This window comes from Drosophila persimilis, unplaced genomic scaffold (assembly GCF_003286085.1).
Source record: "Drosophila persimilis strain 14011-0111.01,24,50 unplaced genomic scaffold, DperRS2 tig00000002-arrow-pilon, whole genome shotgun sequence".
NCBI lineage: Eukaryota > Metazoa > Arthropoda > Insecta > Diptera > Drosophilidae > Drosophila > Drosophila persimilis.
In genome coordinates this window covers 18954779-18979467 of record NW_020825289.1, presented here as the reverse complement: position 1 = coordinate 18979467, position 24689 = coordinate 18954779, and the positions used below count along the sequence as shown (strand labels likewise).

At 48.5% G+C, this 24689-nt stretch overlaps 1 protein-coding gene across 2 annotated transcripts in view; it reads right to left on the bottom strand.

Moving 5' to 3' along the window:
• Nucleotides 1–5346: 5346 nt before the first annotated feature.
• LOC6592513 (la-related protein Larp4B) overlaps nucleotides 5347–24689 on the bottom strand; it is a 45573-nt gene continuing 26230 nt past the window's right edge. For both annotated transcript variants that reach the window (XM_002017635.2, XM_026986890.1), the window contains exons 2-8: nucleotides 24026–24078; nucleotides 20728–21910; nucleotides 19168–20658; nucleotides 7358–7520; nucleotides 7026–7282; nucleotides 6744–6947; nucleotides 5347–6677 (exon numbers count right to left, since the gene is read on the bottom strand). In XM_002017635.2, the coding sequence (XP_002017671.2) occupies nucleotides 6420–6677; nucleotides 6744–6947; nucleotides 7026–7282; nucleotides 7358–7520; nucleotides 19168–20658; nucleotides 20728–21801 (3447 nt within the window). In that variant the 5' untranslated portion in view covers nucleotides 21802–21910; nucleotides 24026–24078 and the 3' untranslated portion in view covers nucleotides 5347–6419. The remainder of the gene's footprint in view (nucleotides 6678–6743; nucleotides 6948–7025; nucleotides 7283–7357; nucleotides 7521–19167; nucleotides 20659–20727; nucleotides 21911–24025; nucleotides 24079–24689) is intronic.

Sequence of the window (24689 nt, the reverse complement as noted above, 5' to 3'; positions counted from 1 at the left end):
GCCATCATAGTTTTATCCAATTAATGCATCAATTTTTTACACAATTGGTTAGTTTTCAGTTCTTGCTTTTATTGTATTTATTGTAAAAAAAGGTTTAAACAAAATAGTTCAACAAAAAAAAGAGTCGCAATGTTGCTGGTATTCGAAGACGTGATGTGTGTATAGGCCTTTGTACACCCTATTTCGCTAACTTTATATGTAGATCAAACGTAATTTATTAAGACCTTTTCTCAAATTGATATTCTTTAGACATATTCATGTTTATTATTAGTATCTTGTGTATATTTATGTCGATCCTGATACCTACTGAGCCTTGGAAGACAAACATATTCACAATTCTATAACATCCATTTCCCCCAGGGTATGACTGGCTTATTTTAAATAATTGCTTCAAAATATACTAAAAACAGTCAAATTAGACAAAAGGCCGTTGGGTATCGATTAAATGATTACATTTATTAATCGAATTCAAACGAATTGTAATATTTTGTGTGAAATATTTCCATTAGTTGAAGGAATTAATTTAATTTTTGTAATCTGCACCAATGAAAAGGAACATCCTTGTATCCGAAACTGGAGTAGAGGTATAGTTATGGTATATGTACATAATTCAGTTCCATTGTGAAGCGGAGACGATAGATGTATTGGACTAGTTGTATTCAGCGGATACATTTTGTGGTTTAAAAGATTATACACGAGAGAGTCGAGACTCGTAAGTGAATCAATATAATTGTGGATATATTTTAAAATGTATCTTCCTTCACAGGGGACTTACATAAATATGTACCCTACGCTTTACCACAAAACGAGTCGTATCTGACTTCCTCCGCCAGACGGAGTCCTATCCAAGCACTACCGATTCGTACTCGAGACAGACCGAGTTCTTTCCAGCCAGACAGAAGGGTATCCCAGCAGAAAAGAAGCGCACCCCTTCAAGATCTGAAAATAAGAAGCCATCATCATCCTTCCATCTACGCATCGAAAACAAGGACTTCGACTATAAAGACCAAGGGAAGGGCTACGCGGGCTATTAGACTTTAAATAAATCTCGTTGTTGTTAGGATATTGTTAAGCATATACCCATCCATATATTTAGATACCACTTGTTTATTTAGTTATACTAAGCTAAGTTTTGATGAATAAAACTATTGAAAAAAAAAAAATCATCCTTGCTGTATCCTTTATCGGGGAAATATTCCGGTTCACAAATAGCGGAGAAAACTAAATTTTATTGTAGCCTTCCGAAGATTTGGATTTGCATATCATTGAAATACTGTGTTTTTCTGAAAGCTATATCTCTGCTATACGGCAGCCGATCCGGGCGTGGCATGCCTATCCGTGATCGGGAGAGTCCTGCCAATCGACTGCCATCGGAAAAAGGGGCATCAATTTTTTCACGATTTTCGCAAAAAATCATGATGGTTACATCATTAAATTTTCAAAAAATCGGCCTGATTTTCGAAGTCGACATTTTGAGGCCGTTCGACAGTCTGGATCCTCGCGATCCTGGGACAGTTGGTCCTGCACCGATCTGGCCCTATTTGTCTGAGATATAGCCTTCCGAAGATTTGGATTTGCATATCTTTGAAATACTGGTTTTTTCTGTAAGCTATATCTCTGCTATACAGCAGCCGATCCGGGCGAGGCATGCCTCTCCGTGATCGGGAGAGTCCTGCCAATCGACTGCCAACGGAAAAAGGGACATCAATTTTTTCACGATTTTCGCAAAAAATCATGATGGTTACATCATTAAATTTTCAAAAAATCGGCCTGATTTTCGAAGTCGACATTTTGAGGCCGTTCGACAGTCTGGATCCTCGCGATCCTGGGACAGTTGGTCCTGCACCGATCTGGCCCTATTTGTCTGAAATATAATCTTCCGAAGATTTGGATTTGCATATCCTTGAAATACTGCTTTTTTCCGAAAGTTATATCTCTGCTATACGGCAGCCGATCCGGGCGTGGCATGCCTCTCCGTGATCGGGAGAGTCCTGCCAATCGACTGCCATCGGAAAAAGGGACATCAATTTTTTCACGATTTTCGCAAAAAATCATGATGGTTACATCATTAAATTTTCAAAAAATCGGCCTGATTTTCGAAGTCGACATTTTGATGCCGTTCGACAGTCTGGATCCTCGCGATCCTGGGACAGTGTGTCCTGCACCGATCTGGCCCTATTTGTCAGAGATATAGCCTTCCGAAGATTTGGATTTGCATATCTTTGAAATACTGTGTTTTTCTGAAAGCTATATCTTTGCTATACGGCAGCCGATCCGGGCGAGGCATGCCTCTCCGTGATCGGGAGAGTCCTGCCAATCGACTGCCATCGGAAAAAGGCACATCAATTATGTCACGATTTTCGCAAAAAATCATGATGGTTACATCATTAAATTTTCAAAAAATCGGCCTGATTTTCGAAGTGGACATTTTGATGCCGTTCGACAGTCTGGGTCCTCGCGATACTGGGACAGTTGGTCCTGCACCGATCTGGCCCTATTTGTCAGAGATATAGCCTTCCGAACATTTGGATTTGCATATCTTTGAAATACTGTGTTTTTCTGAAAGCTATATCTTTGCTATACGGCAGCCGATCCGGGCGTGGCATGCCTCTCCGTGATCGACAGAGTCCTGCCAATCGACTGCCATCGGAAAAAGGGACATACATTTTTTCACGATTTTCGCAAAAAATCATGATGGTTACATCATTAAATTTTCAAAAAATCGTCCTGATTTTTGAAGTCGACATTTTGATGCCGTTCGACAGTCTGGATCCTCGCGATCCTGGGACAGTGTGTCCTGCACCGATCTGGCCCTATTTGTCAGAGATATAGCCTTCCGAAGATTTGGATTTGCATATCTTTGAAATACTGTGTTTTTCTGAAAGCTATATCTTTGCTATACGGCAGCCGATCCGGGCGAGGCATGCCTCTCCGTGATCGGGAGAGTCCTGCCAATCGACTGCCATCGGAAAAAGGCACATCAATTATGTCACGATTTTCGCAAAAAATCATGATGGTTACATCATTAAATTTTCAAAAAATCGGCCTGATTTTCGAAGTGGACATTTTGATGCCGTTCGACAGTCTGGGTCCTCGCGATACTGGGACAGTTGGTCCTGCACCGATCTGGCCCTATTTGTCAGAGATATAGCCTTCCGAACATTTGGATTTGCATATCTTTGAAATACTGTGTTTTTCTGAAAGCTATATCTTTGCTATACGGCAGCCGATCCGGGCGTGGCATGCCTCTCCGTGATCGACAGAGTCCTGCCAATCGACTGCCATCGGAAAAAGGGACATACATTTTTTCACGATTTTCGCAAAAAATCATGATGGTTACATCATTAAATTTTCAAAAAATCGTCCTGATTTTTGAAGTCGACATTTTGATGCCGTTCGACAGTCTGGGTCCTCGCGATCCTGGGACAGTTGGTCCTGCACCGATCTGGCCCTATTTGTCTGAGATATAGCCTTCCGAAGATTTGGATTTGCATATCTTTGAAATACTGGTTTTTTCTGTAAGCTATATCTCTGCTATACAGCAGCCGATCCGGGCGAGGCATGCCTCTCCGTGATCGGGAGAGTCCTGCCAATCGACTGCCAACGGAAAAAGGGACATCAATTTTTTCACGATTTTCGCAAAAAATCATGATGGTTACATCATTAAATTTTCAAAAAATCGGCCAGATTTTCGAAGTGGACATTTTGATGCCGTTCGACAGTCTGGATCCTCGCGATCCTGGGACAGTTGGTCCTGCACCGATCTGGCCCTATTTGTCTGAGATATAGCCTTCCGAAGATTTGGATTTGCATATCTTTGAAATACTGGTTTTTTCTGTAAGCTATATCTCTGCTATACAGCAGCCGATCCGGGCGAGGCATGCCTCTCCGTGATCGGGAGAGTCCTGCCAATCGACTGCCAACGGAAAAAGGGACATCAATTTTTTCACGATTTTCGCAAAAAATCATGATGGTTACATCATTAAATTTTCAAAAAATCGTCCTGATTTTCGAAGTCGACATTTTGATGCCGTTCGACAGTCTGGGTCCTCGCGATCCTGGGACAGTTGGTCCTGCACCGATCTGGCCCTATTTGTCTGAGATATAGCCTTCCGAAGATTTGGATTTGCATATCTTTGAAATACTGGTTTTTTCTGTAAGCTATATCTCTGCTATACGGCAGCCGATCCGGGCGTGGCATGCCTCTCCGTGATCGACAGAGTCCTGCCAATCGACTGCCATCGGAAAAAGGGACATACATTTTTTCACGATTTTCGCAAAAAATCATGATGGTTACATCATTAAATTTTCAAAAAATCCGCCTGATTTTCGAAGTGGACATTTTGATGCCGTTCGACAGTCTGGGTCCTCGCGATCCTGTGACAGTTGGTCCTGCACCAATCTGGCTCTACTCTATAGTTTTGTCGGCCGATGTAGGCGTGCGACGGCTTCCTGTGATCGAAAAATGTCCCTGATTTGTTTGAGTCCTTATCAAGGATCAAGGACATTTTCTCCAATCAATAATATTTAGTTTTTTCCGCTATTTGTGAACCGATCTTTTTGTAATGGGAATATTTCCCCCCGATAAAGGATAGAGCAAGGATGATTTTTCAATAGTTTTATTCATCAAAACTTAACTTAGTCTAAATAAATAAAGAGGAAGACATTTGTATCTATCTTAAACCTAACAGCAACGTGATCTATCTAGAATCTAGTAGTCTAGTCAAAGTCCTTGTCGTCGATGTCCAAGTCGAAAGGGGGACGATGGCTTGTTACGTTCCCATCTTCCAAGAGGTGCGCTTCTGTCCTGCGGGGATACGATTCTGTGTGGGTGGAATAGGACTCGGTCTGTCTCGAAGACGCCTCGATAATGCTTGAATAGGACTCCGCCTGGCGGGGAAATTGGTTACGACTCGGTTTGTGGCAAAGCGTAGCTTACATATGCAAGTCCCCTGTGAAGGTAGATATTTTTCAAATCTGTCCACAATTATATACTGATTCACTTACGAGTCTCGAAGCTGAAGCCCAGTGTTTGATTCGGCGTAGTATGAATGCAGGGGCGGCCGAAATTATATCCTGCGGGACGCCACATTGTGGACACAGCAGCGGCATCATGGCTATGGGCAGCAGCAGGACAGCCAGTGGCTGCCACTGCTCACCGAGGAGCACATCCCTTGGACCAACCGATTGGACGAGGAGCTACTAGAGGGATGGATTGGCTCATGATGGAGCGGCGGTAGCTGAAGACACAGAAAGTTCCTTTGGCATTGGCGACATGTTCGGTGTAGGTAGGCTTAGCTTAACGCCCTGACCACCCACCACCCACCCAGATCAATGCTCGGGTTGTTTTCTTTTAACATTTTTATTTGAAACAGCATACGCGGTAGTTGTTCACATTAAGAGTAGATTTTAAATATTTTTCCTTGAAATATACACGCATATTATGTTAAACGTATTTTGATATATGTATATTTGAGTGTATATGCATTAAATAATTCAATAATTTACATTAATCAAGCCCAGCCTGCACACGCCCGGCTTTGGGCTCTGTCGAGTGCTCCGTCAGCAGTAATCTGTCTGTCTGTCGTCGTACATTTGCTTTAGCTGCATATAACATTTACATTTAAATACATTCAATAAACAGTAGTAGTGACATATACACCTCCTATATATGCAAGTATATATGCAAGTATATTGTTTTATATATATGTATGTGTATGTGTGTTTGTGTGTGTGTGTGTGTATGTAGATAAAAGCATTGCCAAGCCGTTGAACAAATGTACCCGAAATGAGCTCGGATTCGTTATTTGCATGTGTAATACTTGAGAGAGGTGTTTTGGGTGCGAATGTGTGGGTGCGGTTTCGGGTTTTTGTGGTTTCGGGGTATCGGTTGTCGGCGTGATTAAAAGCACAGGTTGAAATACGAGGCATAACATACCCCTCCCTAATAGATTTAGACTAACTTACGCACTAGAAAGAGGACCTAATGATGTATACAGATTGATTTAGTCAAATACACATGTATGTATGTATGTATATGCATGCACATAGTGTGTACATGAGTATATACGGGTAGTAGTGGGAGGAAAGAATATATAAAGAAAGAACCCAGCAAGAATCGAAAGCATCGCGTCTTTGTATGGGTTCTCAACAAATTTGTCGATTCAGATCAGAAATCGAATCACTGTAAATATCACAATTTAGTTAACACATATACAATTATAATTATAATAACTAAAATAAGTGTAAATGTACGTAAGCTGCTCGTCATTAACAATAGATGCTACCGGTAATTGCATTTACAGCAGCTGCCCTTACAGGTGGCAACCGTCGAAGCCTAAAGCCTAACGCCTAACGTCTCGTCTCGTCTCTTTTCGTTTCGTCCTGATGCTACACCTTGCGCGTAGGAGATCCTCTGCCTAGCCCTGCAAGGCGGTGACCTCCTCCTCCAGATCGGCATCCACTTCGTCAATTTTGGAGCCACTGCAGCCGCGACACTTGCAGCAAATGATGCACGGGGCAGCCAATAGAAGTAGCGGCGAGGCCACCAGCAACAGAATCCCAAAGCCAGCAAAGATCCCGATGACCTGGGCGCGATGCCACACAACAGAGGCCCGCGAGTGGCCCAGCTTGTTCTTGCACGGCCCCTTGTCGTAGTGGCGCAGCAGGAAGTCGTCCTAAGAGCAGAAAATATACAGCGTTAGCTACTCGCCGACTCGAGAACACATCTCGCCGCCACTCACATCCAGACTGGCCAGGCAGTACCAGCAAAAGACGTGCTTGCAGCGCTTGCACATCATCTGGGCACAGCCCTCGTCCTTCTCGATTGGCACCGCGCACATGGGGCAGCACTTGATGAGCTCGTTGTCGAACGGAATGCCAATATCGTCCTGGCCATCGGCAATCAGGCGGCGACCGAATTCCTCGCAGCCAATGTTCGGATGATACTGAAATGGCAGGATTGGGCAAAGGAGAGAAGGATGAGTGCCTGCTGGGCTTAGGCGGTGAAGAAGTCCCACACTTACAGCCTTCTTGCACAGTGCACAGAACTCGTCCTTGCAGGAGGGGCAGTGCACGGACACTGAGAGTACGGCTGCCCCTGGAGTAGGTCCGCCCTCGCCACCGCCTGCGTCCGGCTGTGGTGTGTAGCTCTGGGAAGTCGATGGCGACTCGTCCATTTGGCAAATGGCGCTGGTTTGTCCATGCGCTGCTCCGCCCACCATGCAGATGGTCTCGCAGCCTGCCCGCGGGCACCAGGTGCGTGTCTTGTCCAACTCGATTTCTATGAGTAGGCGGTGGAGGAGAAGGATACTTGGTTTTGAGATGTAATTGAGACGGAATTACGCGTGCTTCATACCTCGATTCAGACGGTAGCGATGGTGCTTCTTCAGCAGATTCGTTGTGGTTAGATTCGCGATCTCGGGAACGGAGATTGCGCCCTGGGCCGGGCACTTGGCGTCCGGGCAGGAGATCTCATAGGCTCCCTCGGATATCTCGAACTCCACGTAGGCGCGCATGCACTGTGGGATGGAGGAAGGAACGCCCAAAATGTTATCAATTAGCTGAACAATTTTCACGTCTTCAACATAATCCAATTTAAGCGGCCACAAAGGATATTCTCGTGTGTACACATGTATGTGTGTCGCCCTATTTTTGTTCTCCCCGCCTCCAAATATCTGCCTTGGTTGAGGGCAAAAGTTTGCCCAAGGCATTTAGCACACATTTTGTTCACATAGTTCGGGGACGACCGCAGAACTGCGGCTGTCAAAATGATTCCATTCGCCCCCTCGCACCGTGGCACTGAAAAGTTGAGGCCTCAGCGGAAGCTTTTATAAATAAAGATTTAAAAAGTTTCGCCCTTTCCTTCCGCTTCCCGTTGCCGTTTCCCACATTAAAGTAATGGGATTGCAAACGGAAGGGAGCCCCCGGAAGCCCCGCAAACGCTTCGACACCCCAACCATATTTCGCCCTTTTCTGCTGGGATGCAGGCGGCAGCGCAGTTGAGAAAAAGTTTCCCTGTCCGCAGGACACAAAGTGTCTCCTGCGGCCACTCTGCTTGTGGCCAACTTTCTGTTTAGCCGTAAATAATTAAAAGTGAATTTCCCTCTCTAGATCGGGCTGTGGCTGTAGAGCCAACTTTCTGTTTGTTGGCCAAAATGATGAACATAGATATTCGACTGAAATTAAAATTTTCGTTTAAAGCAGCTGCCAGCCATCGCCATCGCCCTCGCCTCGGGGTAATCCCTGTGATGAAGGCTTTACCTGGCCATCAGTCACAGCAGCCGCAACACGCTTTGTGCTGGCGGTTCGGGAGAGCCAGATGGCTCTGTGCCATGGCAGCCTGCTGCTGCTGCCACAATTTAGTGGCCTGCAGCAGGGCCCGTGCAATGCTGCGCAGGGCTTCGCCACATTTACTGCTCTCAAATTTATCGATGCACCAGGAGATTTGAAAAAGTTTAATTAAAATGTCTGCAAATCAAAGGCCTTCAAGGAATTTCAATTGAAAATGAAAATGTCGCCCCTCAGGCACGGCCAAGTCACAAACAGGAATCATTTATGGGGCACATTTGGCAGCAAGGTCCTTTGGTCCATTGGCAGAGCAACAGCCTCCTGGGCGGGCACGGCAATCGGCAATTGTGTTGGCCATTAAAAAGCCAACTGCCACAACAAGATTCCAAAGGCCAAACAAACACATGACATGCGTATAAATTTGTTTTAATAATGTTCAGCCATAAAATATACTTATACGAGTTTGTACACATGTATGTAGTATATGTTTATTTATTTCCCAGAGACAGAGTCAACGTCAGGGCCAGGGACACAACGTTCTGTGGGCAAAAGGGCATGAGTTTGTACTCGTAGTAGAGATGGGCATGGATTCCTAGAACAGTTTGATTGAAAACATCCCAGACCTGAAAACCCGAGCTTCAGTGCTAAGCCACTCTGTGAGGGAGAAAGAGCGAGTAGATGGTACAGCCACGGGCCATATTTATCCTTATTATGGGCATAATTTGTTGGATCATATTATTCTTTATGATTGGACACAAAATCCGATTGTTCTGTTCGGGCAAACCTCAGCAAGGTTTAAGCAATTTTCGTTGTCGTGTTGCCGGAAAAACCCAGGCCCGCTGCCATCCCTATGGCTCCCCCCGCACCCGCGCCACCCGGTGCCAGCATTTCCATAGTTATTGCTGAATAATTCTGATAAATGGCTTCAGTATAAATTTTACTTTCGGTCTTTCTCGCTCTCTTTTTTTTATCAAGAGGGACTATTCAAAAACATTTCCTTGCCTTCCATTCATTCGATGCAATTTCAAGGCTTCGCTTGGCGGAATGTTAAGTTTCCGTCGCTTTTAAAATAATTTTTTTTCACTTGATGGAAACTCAATCAAGGAGATTTCCGCTTGGGGAAAATATGAAAGAGCGAATGAAATGAAGTTTGAATAGGCTATCCGCGAGCGTATCGACTATGGGATGCCTCCTTATTTAGGTTTTGTATGGGACCGAGAGTGCAAAAACAAAATACGCACAGTGCGGGATAGCGGCTCGACTCGAGTGGCGCCTGATAAGGATGGTTTCTTTCTTTCTAGGAACATAATATGCCCCCAATCCATGTGCGAACACAGGGGTATATAAAGTTTATTGTAGCATACTCTTCTGCGACCAAGACGGACTGGTAATTGCAGGCAGAGAAGCGGAAGGGGCAACATGCATAAAAAGCATAATGAATGCCACACACACATCAACACACGGTGTAATCCTGGCACAGATATGGCCAATTACACGCACGCTCGCACCGAATGAAAGGATCCGCCTGTCCGCTTTAATCTAACTCATTAGCGACGACACTTTAATTAATATGCCACCTCGTGTCGCCTCTCTGCGCTGCCAAGATGTCAGGCAGGACATCGCGGCAGCCACTTAATGAATTGCTCTGACAACGAGCAGGAGACAGCGCGGGACGCGTCATAAATGCAAATTTATGGCAAATGATTACATTAATGTCGTGGTGCTAGTCGAGGTCCTGGTCCAGGTCCAGGCCATGGTCCTGGTCATAGTCCGGGCCGTAAACTTTTAATGCCGCATTCAGATTTAATTAGTGTGATTTACGCTGGTGGCCACGGCGACGTGTTGAATGCCAATTGGCAGAGCAGCTCGGATTAACATTAACGTCACCATCACCCATCAGATGGCATTTGGCATCTAGCAGATATCATGTGTTCCGACTGATCTATTTATAGTGTGACAGCAGCAGTGGAGAATGGTGGGTGGTGGGTGGTGGGTGGTAGGGCCATTAAGTCAATCCAATAACAAAGGGACACAATGACAAAGCGGCACTATACGTGGGAGCAACATTGTCTGGGCCCAGGATATGAGACGACACAATCCGCTTAGCATTAGCCGTATTCGCTGTGACTTGTTTGTGACAATCTGGAACACACACAATATTGTGTGGCAGTGGCAGTGGCAGTGGCAGTACCAGCAGCTGTGGCAGTGGCATATGCGGTTTGCTTTTTAAATTCCGCCTGCAGCGAACGGAATAAATATTGCAAATTTAATGATGCTGCCTTCAATTGAAATGCAAGAGCAGACAGGGACTTAAACATCTATAAATATAAATATAAATATATGCATTGTATGTGGATGCAACAGGAATGCAATGAATGCAACCGATTCACTATACAATCAAGAGATATTCTTCCTTACAATGGAATGTGTTTCTTGCCCCAACCAACTCCCAATGGAGCGCATTGATGCCAACAGTTGAACAGGAATGGCATTCCGAACCCTGGAATGGCATCCTTCATTCCTCGCCACTAGCAGTACAATTTCAGGAGTCTCCCGCTTCAATGACAGTTCGAATCCTTCCGCCCTTCCCCCCTCTTGCCATTCCGCTCACATGTCCTGGCTGTCATAAGGGTTTCAGCACTAAACAAGCAAACAACCTTTTCGCTGTGTTTGTCGGCGCTCGCACTGTTTCGGTTTTTGTGGAAAAATTGAATTTAAATTGCATGTCCAAGGCTCCACTTCCGGATCCGTTGTTAATGGTCCCCCACCCGCCCCGGCAGGAGCATTGAATTTCGATTGATTGGAAATGCTCGGTCCACGACAAATACCCAGCTCCAGAGCCCTCAACTATTTCGTTCCAAACGAAACGGAAGGGAAAATAGAAAAACGTTGAGGCTGGGATTTTAATTTAAAATTTTTGCGTCAGGCTAAGCGGATTGCCGCTAAGTCGCTTTTCCATCCTTCCTTTCGTCGTCTGTATTTTTTAGTTGAAAATTTATTTAAATTATGCTAAAACCTTAAGAGGCACAGCCCAAAGGGAGAGCACGAAAAGGGGGTATCTATGATACGGACAGTCGACCTAAAACGCCAGCACCTGCTGGTCCCTGGTTCAGTGACCGACGACATCCTCTGGCAGAAGGAGCGGGAGCCACGGAAGGTTGGCTTTCATTTCCGGTCTAGACAAATCTCAATCGACCAGAAATATTTGACAAATATTGCAATTTGCATTGGCAACTGGTCCGACTGGTCTGTTTCATTACAGCGAATGATTTGCCAGCAGGAAATTGTATTCTCCAGCTGTGAGTTCTCAGAATATTATCATCAACCCGATTGCCGCAATAGAATAGGTAAATGAAGAGAATAACGGACAGACAAGTAAACGAGACACGGCACTCGCTGAGAACAGACTCGTTCACAGCTCAAAGTATGCTGAGAATTAAATACTACGACTGGGGACTGGTTGTGCCTCCACCAGCGTGGGGCACGCTAGCCAATTTACTCATCTCCGATGGCTGGAATCCAATTGCTGCAACATATGCAGGGATGTACAGCAATCGCATTCGCTGGCGCGTGCCTTTATGCGACATGTCGCGAAACGGGAGGAACATGTTGCAGCAGCCACGTGTGAAATGTGCAAATGCAATTTGGCAACATTGTCAGCCCTCGACGGCATCGCAAATTGAATCAAAATTCAATTTGACAGCGAAGGGTGCACTTTTGCCAAAGTTTTACACCTGATCCTGCAGGGGACTTAGTCAATTAAAAATAAAAATACAAATAAGTAAAGAGAAAACGACGCACACATCAAAAGCAAGCGAAACTTTTTCCATTTTTGGCCGGGAAGTCGCTGCTACGCGGAGAGAGACGGAGAGACGGACACAGACGGAGAGAGAGAGCAAGTCAAATATTCGAGCGCTGTAAATGATATAAAAGCACACACCTAACCAGATCCAGTTACATGTTCTCGCCCCCTCCCTGCCTGCCTGCCGCAATATGCATTCGCACATCTTACTCTCCGGGAGAAATGCCGAAACTTTCGTATGGCAAAGTTTTATGCTCGTCCCACAATAAAATACCCAGCGAGAGAGACAAAAAATAAGCGAAACGAAACGAAACGAAAGAAAGGAAGCTGTAAAGCAAACAGCAACTAGCGGTTTCTATGCGCCAACGAACAAACTTTTGTTGCCAACCATCCCCCTCCCCGCTCCACGCCCGTTCTTTGGGGCAAAGTTTTGCTTGTTTGCAACTTGTTTCGCTTCTGTGCTGCATGTCATCAAAAATGAGAACAGAAATATGGAATGTCTGCGGTGCATTCGGCCGCAAACTTTGTGGCAAGTAGCTGGCTCTTCCACTTGCCACTCTTCCAGCATTACTTGATGCTCTTTAATACTCGTACAGCAAGATTCCCTTTGAAGGATCCATGAGAGGGGGGGGGCTTTGGAATCCCCGCCGGCAGAGATTTCCATTTCGAGAACCTACTGACACGGCCACAGTCCCAGCTCAAAGCTGAGCCACAATTGAAATGCCGTCAAGCCAATGTGTTCGGACTACAATCGAAAACACACCGCACCGCACCGCACCGCACTCGCCTCAAAAGGCCCCCAGCACAAACCAATGCAACAGAGCCACCACCCCTCCCCCTGTTGCACAGGACTCCCAATCAGAGCCTGCGGGAAATGCAGAAATCCTGCACTGCTCTGCATCATCAGAACCTGGGTCAGAACACCTGCTACTGCTCGTCCCTTCCAAAAACGGGGTGGCTGTCAGAACTACTCCGTCTGCCTACAGACGGCAGCAGCTTTATATGTATGTACCGTTACTTTGCTCATTGTCTGGCTCATGACGCTCGCTTCCTCTCTCTTTATCTTACGCTCAGCTCTACTGAGTGCTCTTTGACGCCAGCAAACGAGTCGCACCGAGCAAAAAAGGCGCCGAAAAGAGATCGCGTCTCGCTCTTTTTCGTTTGCCTTCGGCTGGCAGCAGCACTCAAAGCTTCGCTTGCATTTCGGGAACGATCTAACGCTTGCATGGACTTGTCGCGAAACAAGTCTTGAATTGTCTTCAAAGAACTTTTTATCCTGCAATTATGGCAGAACACTTGAGGATTCAGGAGAACCATGCGGCCATCGTACAAATCCCTTAAACAAACCCCAAGAGTCCACAAGCAGCTTTGGGAATTGCTCCATACGAAAGACATTGCCAAAGCAATCGAGGCGACTGTCATGTCGAGCGACTGCTGCAGCTTTTCCCATCCCTTTGCCATCGACCACATGCCTCTCATTATGTGGCCAAAACATTGGGCTCCTCCGGCAGGCACTGGCAATTGACCAACGACTACCAGACACTCAGCTGACCAATGCAGTTGTCGGCTTTCAGTGCCATTCATGAGTCAAACACTTCCGCTTTGTCCAGCCCACACACACACACACACACAAATAGAGTGATGGAGATGGAAGAAGGACACTGGGATTGAGGTTTAGGCCATGCCAATGGGCCGAGCTTGGCCCCCAGCAGATGATGATGCCTTTGCAATTTCACTGCCAATTTGCTGCATTAATCGCTCCACAAAACAGAAGAAGGAACAAACATTTGCCAGGCAATTTGCTACGCGCCCGAAATTTCAATTTCTTTCAACAGAACAACGGGAAAAACGAAACATTTGCATAGCAAATGAGCAGAACAGAACAAAAAAAAAAACAGGCCAAAGGTTGGGGCTATATTCTTCAGCGGATTTGGGCAATTTTCGACACGTTAACAGCAACAGCTGTGGGACAGATCCCCAATAAATCTTAAATCTATTGTTTTATAGTTGTAGTGCTTTTTTTAATTCTGGGAAAAGATGAGCTGCAAGCCGCACGACGAGAAAAAGCTGAAGCTAAAGGGGAAGTGACGCTGCCTGACCCGAGCGGAAATTGCTTTTGCTGGCACCCCTTTTCGGGGGGCCCCAGAGTTCCGCCTGCCTTTGCCTGTCGGGGAGCAGGCCAAGGGGTGCCCCTGCCCATGGCCCTGCCCCTGCCCCTGCCCATGCCCCTCCCTCTGCAGCCGCTTCGGGTGCGGTTTTCGCGAGTCTCTTCGGCCATAAACATTTACATATTACAAGCACTTTTTTGTTTGGTCCATGCCAGTCACGTGCTCTCTGGCTTTTTATTTGTTTTCCCGTTCTTCCGGAAAATGTTAAAATGTTGGGACTCCGCATAGAGGGAATGTCTTCCCTTAAAGCCACTCTCTCTCTAGCCGGCAGTCGTAAATTTCCACTGCCAGGCCTGAGTGTATCTACAGGGGGCTTCTTGGCTCTGTTGCTAGTAAATGTACCCAAGTCTAAATGAAACAGTAAATGGAAATGATTTCAAATTAGATCCAAGGGTGCACTCACTACGCCCTTGAATGGAGTTATATTCGACACTTTACGGGCTTCCGCCAAGTCCCATAATCGAATAAGGTCGGGTTTTCTCTGCTACTTATCCCCTGAATGGGGAATTTGCATTTCTAGATTGAACCCAGATTGATGCCATACAAGTTCTATGGGAGGTTTTTCCGGAGGAGGAGCTTTTTGCAATTACCAATGGCATTGTGAGTGCAAGAGCTGCATCCCCACATATTTCTTTACATGGGGATTAATAGATTCAATATTCTTCAAATGCGATTTAGAGCTCCGACCAATGTTCGTATACCCCGAATTAATCCTTCTCTGTAATTGTGTTTGCTGCCTGAATCCAGCTTCGCTCCCATCTCCCTTTTCGGTCTCCCCCCCCTCCTTCTCTCTGGCGCTTTCTCTCTTTTGAATTTTGAGTACTTGACAGCAATTTGCTGTGGAGCTTTTTAATTGCTCTCGCGAGTTGATTCGCTTGGCTTTTCTTTTTGAATCTCTCGTTTCGTACAGACCCACTCCCCCTCCCCCTCCCCATCCCTCTTCCATTCGCATGTGTAAATGCCATTCATTCACACAGATGTGTGTGTGGCGTGTGTGTGTGTGTGTGTGGGTACAGTCAGCAGGTGCAGCAGCTTCTCTCATCTGCCAAGCTCCAGGTGCGCGCTTTTTCGTGTTAATTTACTTTTCAGCTTGTGGCCAGCGCCACCGCAGGACGGGCGGGAGAGCATCTCAATTAACTGCAACGAAAAAGGAGTCCCAGCAGAGAAAGGGAAATCCTGCCACATCGCCGAGTAATGAAAGGGACAGACGAGGCACAACAACAAACAAATTTGCAAAAATGAGTATGGCCCCCAGAGTTGGAATGTAAGCCAAACAAATAGGAGAGCAGACCCCAGGGAGAGGCCTTTTCAGCATTTCTCACAAAAGAACAGGCACATATTCGTCCAAAAGTGGAATGTGCAAGCCTTTCAATACGTTGCCCTCTCTGCGGCGTCTGGGCTGGCTTTAACCCCTGGACGGATGCCCCAAACTCCGGCCAAAGGGGGCCCTAAAGGTGCTGGAGAGGACAGGAAATTAAGGCCAGACGACGACGACGACGACGACGATGGTTCTCTTTTGTCTGACCTGACCCACTAAGTGGATACGATACCCATACCCCTTGCCTCTGTCTGAGGGTCTCTCTTGTTGTTCTAAATGTATTACTCTCTCTCAGGCTTTCTCTGTTTCTCCGACTCTCCACACTCCACACTCCACAGCCCAGTAACCAACTCAAACAGATGGGCGCCACCTCCTGGGGGGCGACGAATCCGTTCGTTCCTCGAGCACATCAAATGGCAGAGCTTAAACCTCATCGCTGGCGCATGAATTTCCACCAGTTTAGGGGCCCCTGCTCATCCCCCGGCCCTCGATGGAAATGAGACTGGGATGCAGCGTTGCCTGTCCATTGGAGCATGTTTAATAAGCGTCGCCATTTTTCATGCGCACGAGGAGCAGCCTGGGGGGCTGCCATGCCAGGCAAATGACGACGAGCAGAGCAGCAACTATGAGAACTATGAGTGGCACGTGGAGACTGTAGTGGGTAGTGTGTGTTTTGTGGCGCGTGTGTGTGCTCCCGGTGAAGCCAGTTGCAAAATGTTTGAACAGGATGTGAAGAGGAGTGCTGTGCTTGAACAAAAGCTGAATGCGACTCCCACTCGACAGAGAAAGTCAAGGGATTGCAGGGAAATCTGTGGAAGTCTTCTGTTTTTATTCCATTCAAGTCATGCACACGACATGCATGTGCATAGGATGTTTTTTCGCACTTGCCGAGCATTCGCTTGTCGCTGCACTCCGCAGGATCCAGTAACTCTCTCCGGAGGGAGTTTTTTCTCACTCGTGAAGAGCTGTCTCTGCTTTTAGGGATACCCCAATAGATGGAACATCTAGCAACCATTTGCGTTGGGTGTGTTTCGACTAAATGTAATTATGATGATGCTGCACAAGAGTGGCATTCCGTGCTCCATGCTCCGTGCCATTCCACGCGAGAATATCATGTATTCCCGTCATTCTGCTGTTCTGGCCATTCTGCTGATGTCGTATCGCCCGTTCCCCCTGCTTTTACACGGGAAATTTGTCAACTCAGTGAATCAAAAATGTTTTATGGAGCGAGACAGGCATCAAGCTGGAGGCAGCGACAGCGACAGCGACGGGCCGAGGGAGGGGGAGATTGAGAAGCAAACAAATGGAATTTTGTTTTGCCTTTTCAATTAGACGAATGCCGCGAATGTATGGCCAATGTTTGCCAATAATTTGCGGCATGCCTCAACAGCGCCAACAAACTGAAGGAGCCCTGACCCGGCAGCAGTTGACAAACGGCCAACAGCAGCCAGGACACTCCCATACATCTGTAGCCATCGGACACGCCCCAAGGACGTGAGGGCCCGGGCCAATAGCTCACGTACGGCCAGCGATCCGACCACGTTTCAGCCAAGTATATGTCTCTCCATCCGTCAATTTCAGGCCAGAACAGAGGAGGGCCTCTCCTGTCCACTCTCTCTCGCAACACCTGCTCTCGGCGTCTCGCAGGATGTGTGCGTGGACTTGCAGCCAGCAGGAAACTCACTTATTTAGGGACAGCCCGCGTCTCGTGTGGCCTGAGAGCACTCTCTCTGCTGCTTAAGCGTGTGAATTTTGGTTAATTTATTTATGCTAAAGAAAGACTTGGGTACACATGGCAACAACAGCAACCAGAGCTGCTACTGCCATGGCCCAATCATTTACTTAATTATTTAAAATGCTGCATGCACTTTGTGCCTCCCTTCGTAGAGGCTCCAGTGTTGCAGCTGCATGGGGCAGAGCGCCGTTATGGCAAAGCAGGAGCTGCAAGGACAGCATCTCGGTTGAGTTACCTTGCAGCCTTAAAGCCTTGAAGCGCACCTGTTCCTGCCTGCCCTCGTCTTCCTTGCTTTCATCTTTTATATTAAATTCTTGCTCTATGAGCAAATTGCTATGCAAATTCTAGGAATTCTAGGATGCTGATGCAAATGGAAACGATGATGATCATTGGCCTAGTCTTTGACAAGTTTTTTCTTCACCTTTTGACCTGCTGTGAAAGATATTTACTTGGAAATGGCAGGACGGGAAGCCATTAGGAATGTTTTAATGAAATACTACACGTATTCTGAGAAATCTTTGAGATGCAATTTAATATTGAATTAAGTCACGAATAAACATGAGAACCCCTCGACGCAATCGTAAGAGCCCTTGAATGTTCCGATTGGGGGAAACCATTTCATGATCCACAGATCGTAATTGAAAGTGCGCGTACGTACATCGAGAGATCAGCCTCATTGGAGGTTAAGTTGGGATCTGACGCAGGTAAACCTTCTAAAATATACGTACACCTTCGTGACTCTGCGATCAGGGGCAGACAAGTATCTAAACGCCTCTAGGCATGCAACTAGAACGTTACGTCTTTGCGATCTATGATCGTCGTGTATGTGTCGACTCGTAAGATTGTCCTCAGTGGCTGATCTTCCGCTGGCTTGGCGTTCTCCCTTACGTGTCTGTCCGTTATTCGTGTCATTTGCCTGTTCTATTGCAGCGCTCGTGTGCACAGAGAGGGAGAGAGAGAGAGACGCGCTCAACTCCATTAAGGAGGTTCGTAAGATCTAACAAATATTAACCCAAACCCGACATACGATGTATTTAGTCAGGCAATCCTAAGGAAAAAAGAAAATCTGAACCGAGGGGCGCTGCCGCAAGACGGGCGGCTTGTTTAACCGTCCTACGGGCCAAGTATTGAGTATTTTATAATGGCTAAGAGTGTAAATATATGAGACAATGTGGTCCAGGCAGTGGTATATGCGCTTAAGCTCTTTCTGTGGGTTTTAAGCGATATATTCACCAGTTTAAGATGGGATAACGAATCCTTTACGAGTTTACTTTATCAATTCTGTTTGTAGACCGAAGCCATAATTAAAGTGCTCGGCAAGCCGTAAAGGTGATTACCAAATGGAATGTTGGACCAGACAGCAGTCGCAATTTAAGCTGAATTTAAGCCATCAAGACCGAGTTTATTTATACACATATTCAGAATATATTCGCACACATTTCTCCAGCTCCCAGTACCCTACTCCGTGATCCCTGCTCCCCCCTTCATTGGGCGGAGAGCTGCCAGCTACCAGCAGATGCGAAAGAATATTGCGTTTGCCTTGGCGTCATTTTTCAATTTCTTACCAGGGCTCCAGTGACTTGCCCTTGCCCCAGCCACAGCCCCTGCCCCTGCGCAAGCAATAAGAAAGCCAACATATGCACCTGTAGCGGTGTGGCGGTGTATCTGTGTGGCCGTGTATCTATGTGCTTGGAAAGGACAATCCCCTGGCTGGGGCTTAGCGGACTTTTCCCCCTTTTTCCCATTTTTACGATTATGTGCTCGCTGAATCTTATCGAATTTCCAATCCAAGGATCTCTGAATATTTATGGAATTTTCTTTAAGGGGGAGTCCCCCGCCCGCCCCGACTACTCACCTCGATACAGAACTGACAGTCGCACTGCAGCAGGGACATGGCCTCGCCCGCATCCTCCACGTCGGTCAGACACAGCTTGCAGGTGAATGGCTGGAAAGTGCTGGTGGGCGTGGCCGAGGGTGTGACCTCCACGGAGGCGAGCATCTCGCGGCGCTGCAGGGTGATGCCGTCGCGCACGCAACAGGCCTGGGCCGCATGATTGGCACTGGCCATCGACAGCAGGGAGCTGACGGTCAAGGGATAGGCATGATTGGTGCCAAACGGACCGAGCTCCCCGCCAGTCGCTGGCGACTGGTCCAGCTGCTGCTGCTGCTGCTCCTCCTCATCCTCCTGCTGCTGCTGATGCTCTTCCTTGGCATGGAACAGATTGTTGTTGGAGCTGGAATGGAGCGTGGCCGTGGTCACATTGGACGGGGGACTGGGGCTGCTGGAGGGCGCCGACACCGCTCCGCCGCTGAGTCGGATCTGGGCATTCACGTTGATGTGCGGCTGCTCCTCCTCCGTGCCGGCTGCCGAGTCCGGGCGAACTACGAATCCGTTGGCCAGGGAGTAGCGCGACCCGGAGGCCGCCAGGGACAGCAGGCTGGAGCAGCGGGAGCAGGTGGCCCCGCCCCCGCCCCCGCCGTGGCCGTTGATGCTGTTCACGCTGTTCCGCAGCCGATTGAGGGGTCGTATCTGCTCGACGCCGGCGCTGCTGAAGATCCCGCTGCCGTGGCCGGCCATCGAGTGGCCCTGGCTCCGGCTCTGGGACAGGCTTAGGCCCTGACTGTGACTCTGACTGTGGCTGTGGCTCTGGCCCTGCCGTGTGAGGGCCAGGACGGTCTCGCATTTGCGCAGTCCCGTGTACTGGACAATGGACTGGGACTTCTCTTGGTGGAGGCTGCTGGCGCTGCCCTCGCGCCGCATGATGTGCCACAGCTTGTGCTGGACCACGTTCAGGGAGCTGCTCGATCCGCTGATGCTGAGGCTGCCCCTGGGCCCATGCCCGTTGGCTAGCTGCTGGGGGCCGGCCGGATCCCGGAGGACCACGTCCTGCTCCGAGGGTGTGCGTGTGATCCGTATCTCCGGCGAGGCTGGACGCTGCAGGCCAGTCTCCCGATCCTTTTCCCGCTCTCGGCCGTTGCTGCTGGCCTTGAGGCCCACGAGGGATTTGAGAAAGTTCTCGAAGCGACGCCGTCGTGGCAGCTGTCCGCCCCCGGACAGCCCCAGCGAGCTCTCCAAGTCTGGAGCAAGCCCTCCCCCAGAGCCGCCGCCCCCGCCGCCACCGCCTCCTCCGCCACTGGGGCTGCTTGCTCCGCCAGCATCGCCATTCGCCGAGGAAATGATGATCTTGTTGCGCGTCTGCGTCTCCAGCAGCGCCACCGTCTCGGCCTCGTGGGCGTGCTCGTGGTGGGACGTGGCATGCAGGGAGACAGAAGCGGAGGGGGCCTTTTGGCTGGCGGAGCGTTGGTGCTGCTTTGTGTTGGCCAGATTGTGAATTGGCGACGAGTCCTGGGGAAACAGAAAGACAAACAAGAAAGATTAATCTCTTCCCAGAGAGTGGCTTAGCCGCCGACTCACCCGCGAGTCCTGTTCGAGCTCCTCCTCGAGGGCACTGTAGACGGGCGCGTACCAGGAGTAGGATAGCTGCTTGCGGGCCGTGTGGGCCGGGGGCGGTACGGCGCCTCCTCCTCCTCCTCCTCCTCCACCAGCGCCTGCCGCGGCGCCCCCCACACCAGAGGTAGCCGTGGGTGAGGTGAGGCCCAGGCCGTGATGCTGCTGATGCTGCTGATGCTTGTGCGGCACAAGCTTCCCACCTGCTCCTCCTGCTGCAGCGGCTGTTGCTCCTCCTCCTGCCCCGTTGGGAGCGTAGTTTGCGCCGGCGGTGGTCACCAGATTGCTGGCGTTCGTGTGGCTGTAGCTAAGCGGCAGACTGCGCCGCTGCTGCTGTCCGCGCGTGGGCGGCAAGTGCTTTGTCGTCTTGCGCGTCGTCCGCTCGCCGCCAGCCCCGTAGAGGCTGCTGTGGTGCTGTCGTCTCTGGTGGTGGCCCAGACCCAGACCCAGACCCACACCCACACCCAGCTCCTTCTTGGTGAAGATGAGCGAGGCGCTGTTCTTGCTGAGGCGAATCGACCGCTGCTTGTCCACCACGGTGGCCTCGATGTGGGTCAGCAGGGGCACCGTCTCGGACAGGGGCAGCAGTTGGTGCTGCGACGCGGCCGCTGACTCTGCCGGAAAGTTGATCACGAAGCTCTCGGCGGCCTCATCAAATACGCTCGCCCTCGCGGCACTCACACAGTCCTCGCTGGACGAGGGACTGCTGAGGGAGCTCCGTTTGTTGGCTGTTCGGGAATGGGATTGGGAATGGGCTTGGGGGGATGCTCTGAGATCTGGCGACTGGTGATACGTGACGGCCGAGCCGCTGTAGCTAATCTTGTTCTCTACCAACAGCTCCAGGGGCGGCAGGAGCTTCGAGTTGGGCGTCGCGTGCCTCTGCTGTGGCAGACTCCTGTCGGGGTCAAGTGGTTCTGTCGGGGTCTGGTGTAGTCTCTGCTTCTGCTGCTGCTGCTGCTGCGGTGTGGCATGGGCATGGGCGTGCACTTCAGTCGTCTGCAGTCCCGTCGATGCAGACATTGGCGGCATTGGTGGCCTCATCCTGGCTCAGGGAGGAGCTGCACGTGGCTGTGTGGCTGGAGAGCGAACTGGTGGTCCTGCACAGGTCCTTAGCCGTGCCCGGCAACGGCAGCAACATCTTGATCAAGGCCTGCAAGCGAGACACCAAAAGAGAGCCATAAGAACTACAGATTCGACAAATGGGAATAAAGAAGGCCTAAAGTTATACTCGGCAGCCATTCAGAGCCAATTCTTGTCTGGTCTGGTCGGCCCAAATTGCCCCTAAGCGAACGGACACACTCGTTTGGGAAGGGCACGAGCACGAGGGACCATTCCCACGGATTACCCGAAGGGTTGTGCATTCAATTCGTGCCTCTTCGTTAACAGGTTGTGCGAACGAGTCACAGACCAGGCCTAGAGCCCATCCATCCAGCATTCAAGAGTCAACTACTCATCCATCAGAGAACACAATCGCTAATGGCTAATGGTTTCCATGGCAGAGTAATCTGATTATGCATAATTATGCAAGGCAGGACAGACGCAGCTGCAACAGGGCCAAATGCGAGTCCTTATGGAGTGGAGTGGGCCTTGAATGGGAGCCAATTGGAGCTCGTATTTCTAGAAATACTAAACAGCAAATTGCCACCTCAACAAATTCCATGCAACGTTTAGGGATGCCTCCGCATTTGCCACTGCCTCTCATGGGATTTATGCCTTTGCTTTTTCACCATCCACCATCCATCATCCATCATTGAATTTTGAATTTAGAATTTGTGTCAACTGTCAGTCTGTCAGGTGAAAAGGTGAAGGGTCAGGTGGGTTCCGTTGTGAGGCCTGGCCGCATTAAGTGGCTTTCAGTGTTACCCAATCAATCATGGCCCAGGCCGTCCGCCAGGGGTTTGGCTTTCGCCCACAATCCATTTAAATGTTGTTCGAAATGCAACAAAGGCAAGTTTAATGGAAATTAGACGCGGGAAAATTCGCGGGTTCCAGCCAGAAACTAGGCAACGGAAATATTCGCCGTGGCAGGTGGCCAGGATGCGACCGAAGGACTCCCCGGACAATGGAAATTCATGCAAATTGATAAATGGCATGGCGGAAAATTGAATTTTAGATAAATTCTACAGGAAGCACATGGATTACAATATTCTGGCCGAATATTTAAATTATTTGTAATAAATATTCAACATAACAATCGGGGGGAATTACACATCATTGATTGAGCCTAAAAAATTATTGTTTTGGCTTTAATTTGCTTGAAAATTCTGAATATTCCCCCTTAAAGAGACCTCCCTGTCTCCCTCTCTCTCTCTCTCTCTCTCTCTCTCTGGCTGCAATCCACAGATATCCTCCAAATGTGGTCGCCTGGTAGCCCTGTTCATTGTTCAGGACTGAAGGTAATGGCATTTTCCCATTAAGTTCAACTTAATTACGAAGGCAGGGAATTGCTCACGCTTAAGCTGCCCCACAGAGAGGTAGAGAGAGAGAGCGGCATCCGAGGAATGTGGCTGTATTAATTTTTGGCATGCCACCGCCTGGAGGAGCCCCCAACCTTCTGCTCCTCCCGCGACGCACCGAAGTATGCAACGGAGAAAAATGCGCATTACGCATAATTGCCGAGCGCGAAGGAGGAGGAGGAGGAGGAAGAGGGAGTGGCATGGAGGAGCACGAAGAAAAGGAGCCACAAACCGCAGCAGTGGAAAATGTGAAAGATAAATTGCTTGCACCCACAGAAACACACACACACACAATCGGCTGCTGCTTCAAGGCCAAATGGGGCAGGGGGCCGGGGGCCGGGGGGCAGGTGGCAAGAGGGCGGACATCTACAAGACACATTTGCCGCCTGGCTGACACTGACTGTGGCATGCCCCCGCTTCCGCCCCGAAACCGACTTTCTTTTCTTTGTTTTTCTTTTTTTGAGGGGGGAGAGTGGGGTTTGGTGCAGAATTAATCGCTTTCCTCGCTCATAGTGAAATGCCGAAATTTGTCTCGTGTTGTTTTTCGTGCATTCCCATTAAACGCCATTTAAGCCACGTTAAGAGGAAGCCCAAAGGGCGGGCAATTGCAAAACGAAGATTGATGGAGCTCCCCCGCTCTTGGAGGCTCTTGGCCACCAAAGAAACCATCAAATCGACAGCAATCGAAGTGGAAAGTGGAAAATCTTCGATTGAAAATGGTCCAAAAGGGAGCCCAGAAGCAAACACACACACACGCACACACTAAACACACAATGAAAAGGAAATAAAATCAATAATATATTACTTACCATAATTTAATCTGCCTGGAAATGCACTCAAATGCCAAAGTTCTGCTATGAAGCTGGAAATAAAACAAAAGGAGATGGAATTAGGAATGATTTTGTATTATAAATAACTCGATTTGGGGGATAAACAATGGAATTCGATATTTACTAGGCATGAGACCAGGAAGCCGATTAGGAGAGGAGCTACTGGTTAAAATAGTGTATCTAAATCAAGTCTATTTTGTGTGCTGTTAATATATGTAAAAATATGTGAGTTGCTGTACGCAAAACCCAATCAAAAGATGACCTTAACCAAATAAAGAACCCCACATTGGAAGGCGATAGAGCACGACGACCGATTCGAAGACGATGATGGATCCTAAAGACGAGGACGGGCGAGCCGAGTGCCAGCGAGTCTTCGACACGAGCGAGAGCGAAGGAAAGCTAGAAAGCAGCGAGATGAAGAGAGAGAGCACGGGAGAGCACGGGAGAGCGGCAGCAGAGGCTGCTGCTACGAGAATGCGGTACAGTGGGCACTGCAAACAGGGACAGCCTATCACTTCCTGCGGCCCCACTGACTTTAGTCTATGGACCTGATTATGTGATTAAGTCAAGGCTAAACAACCCTAATCGGGGCTCTCCAAGTATTCATTTTAATTGCTATTAACCTATTAGCGGTGGTATATTT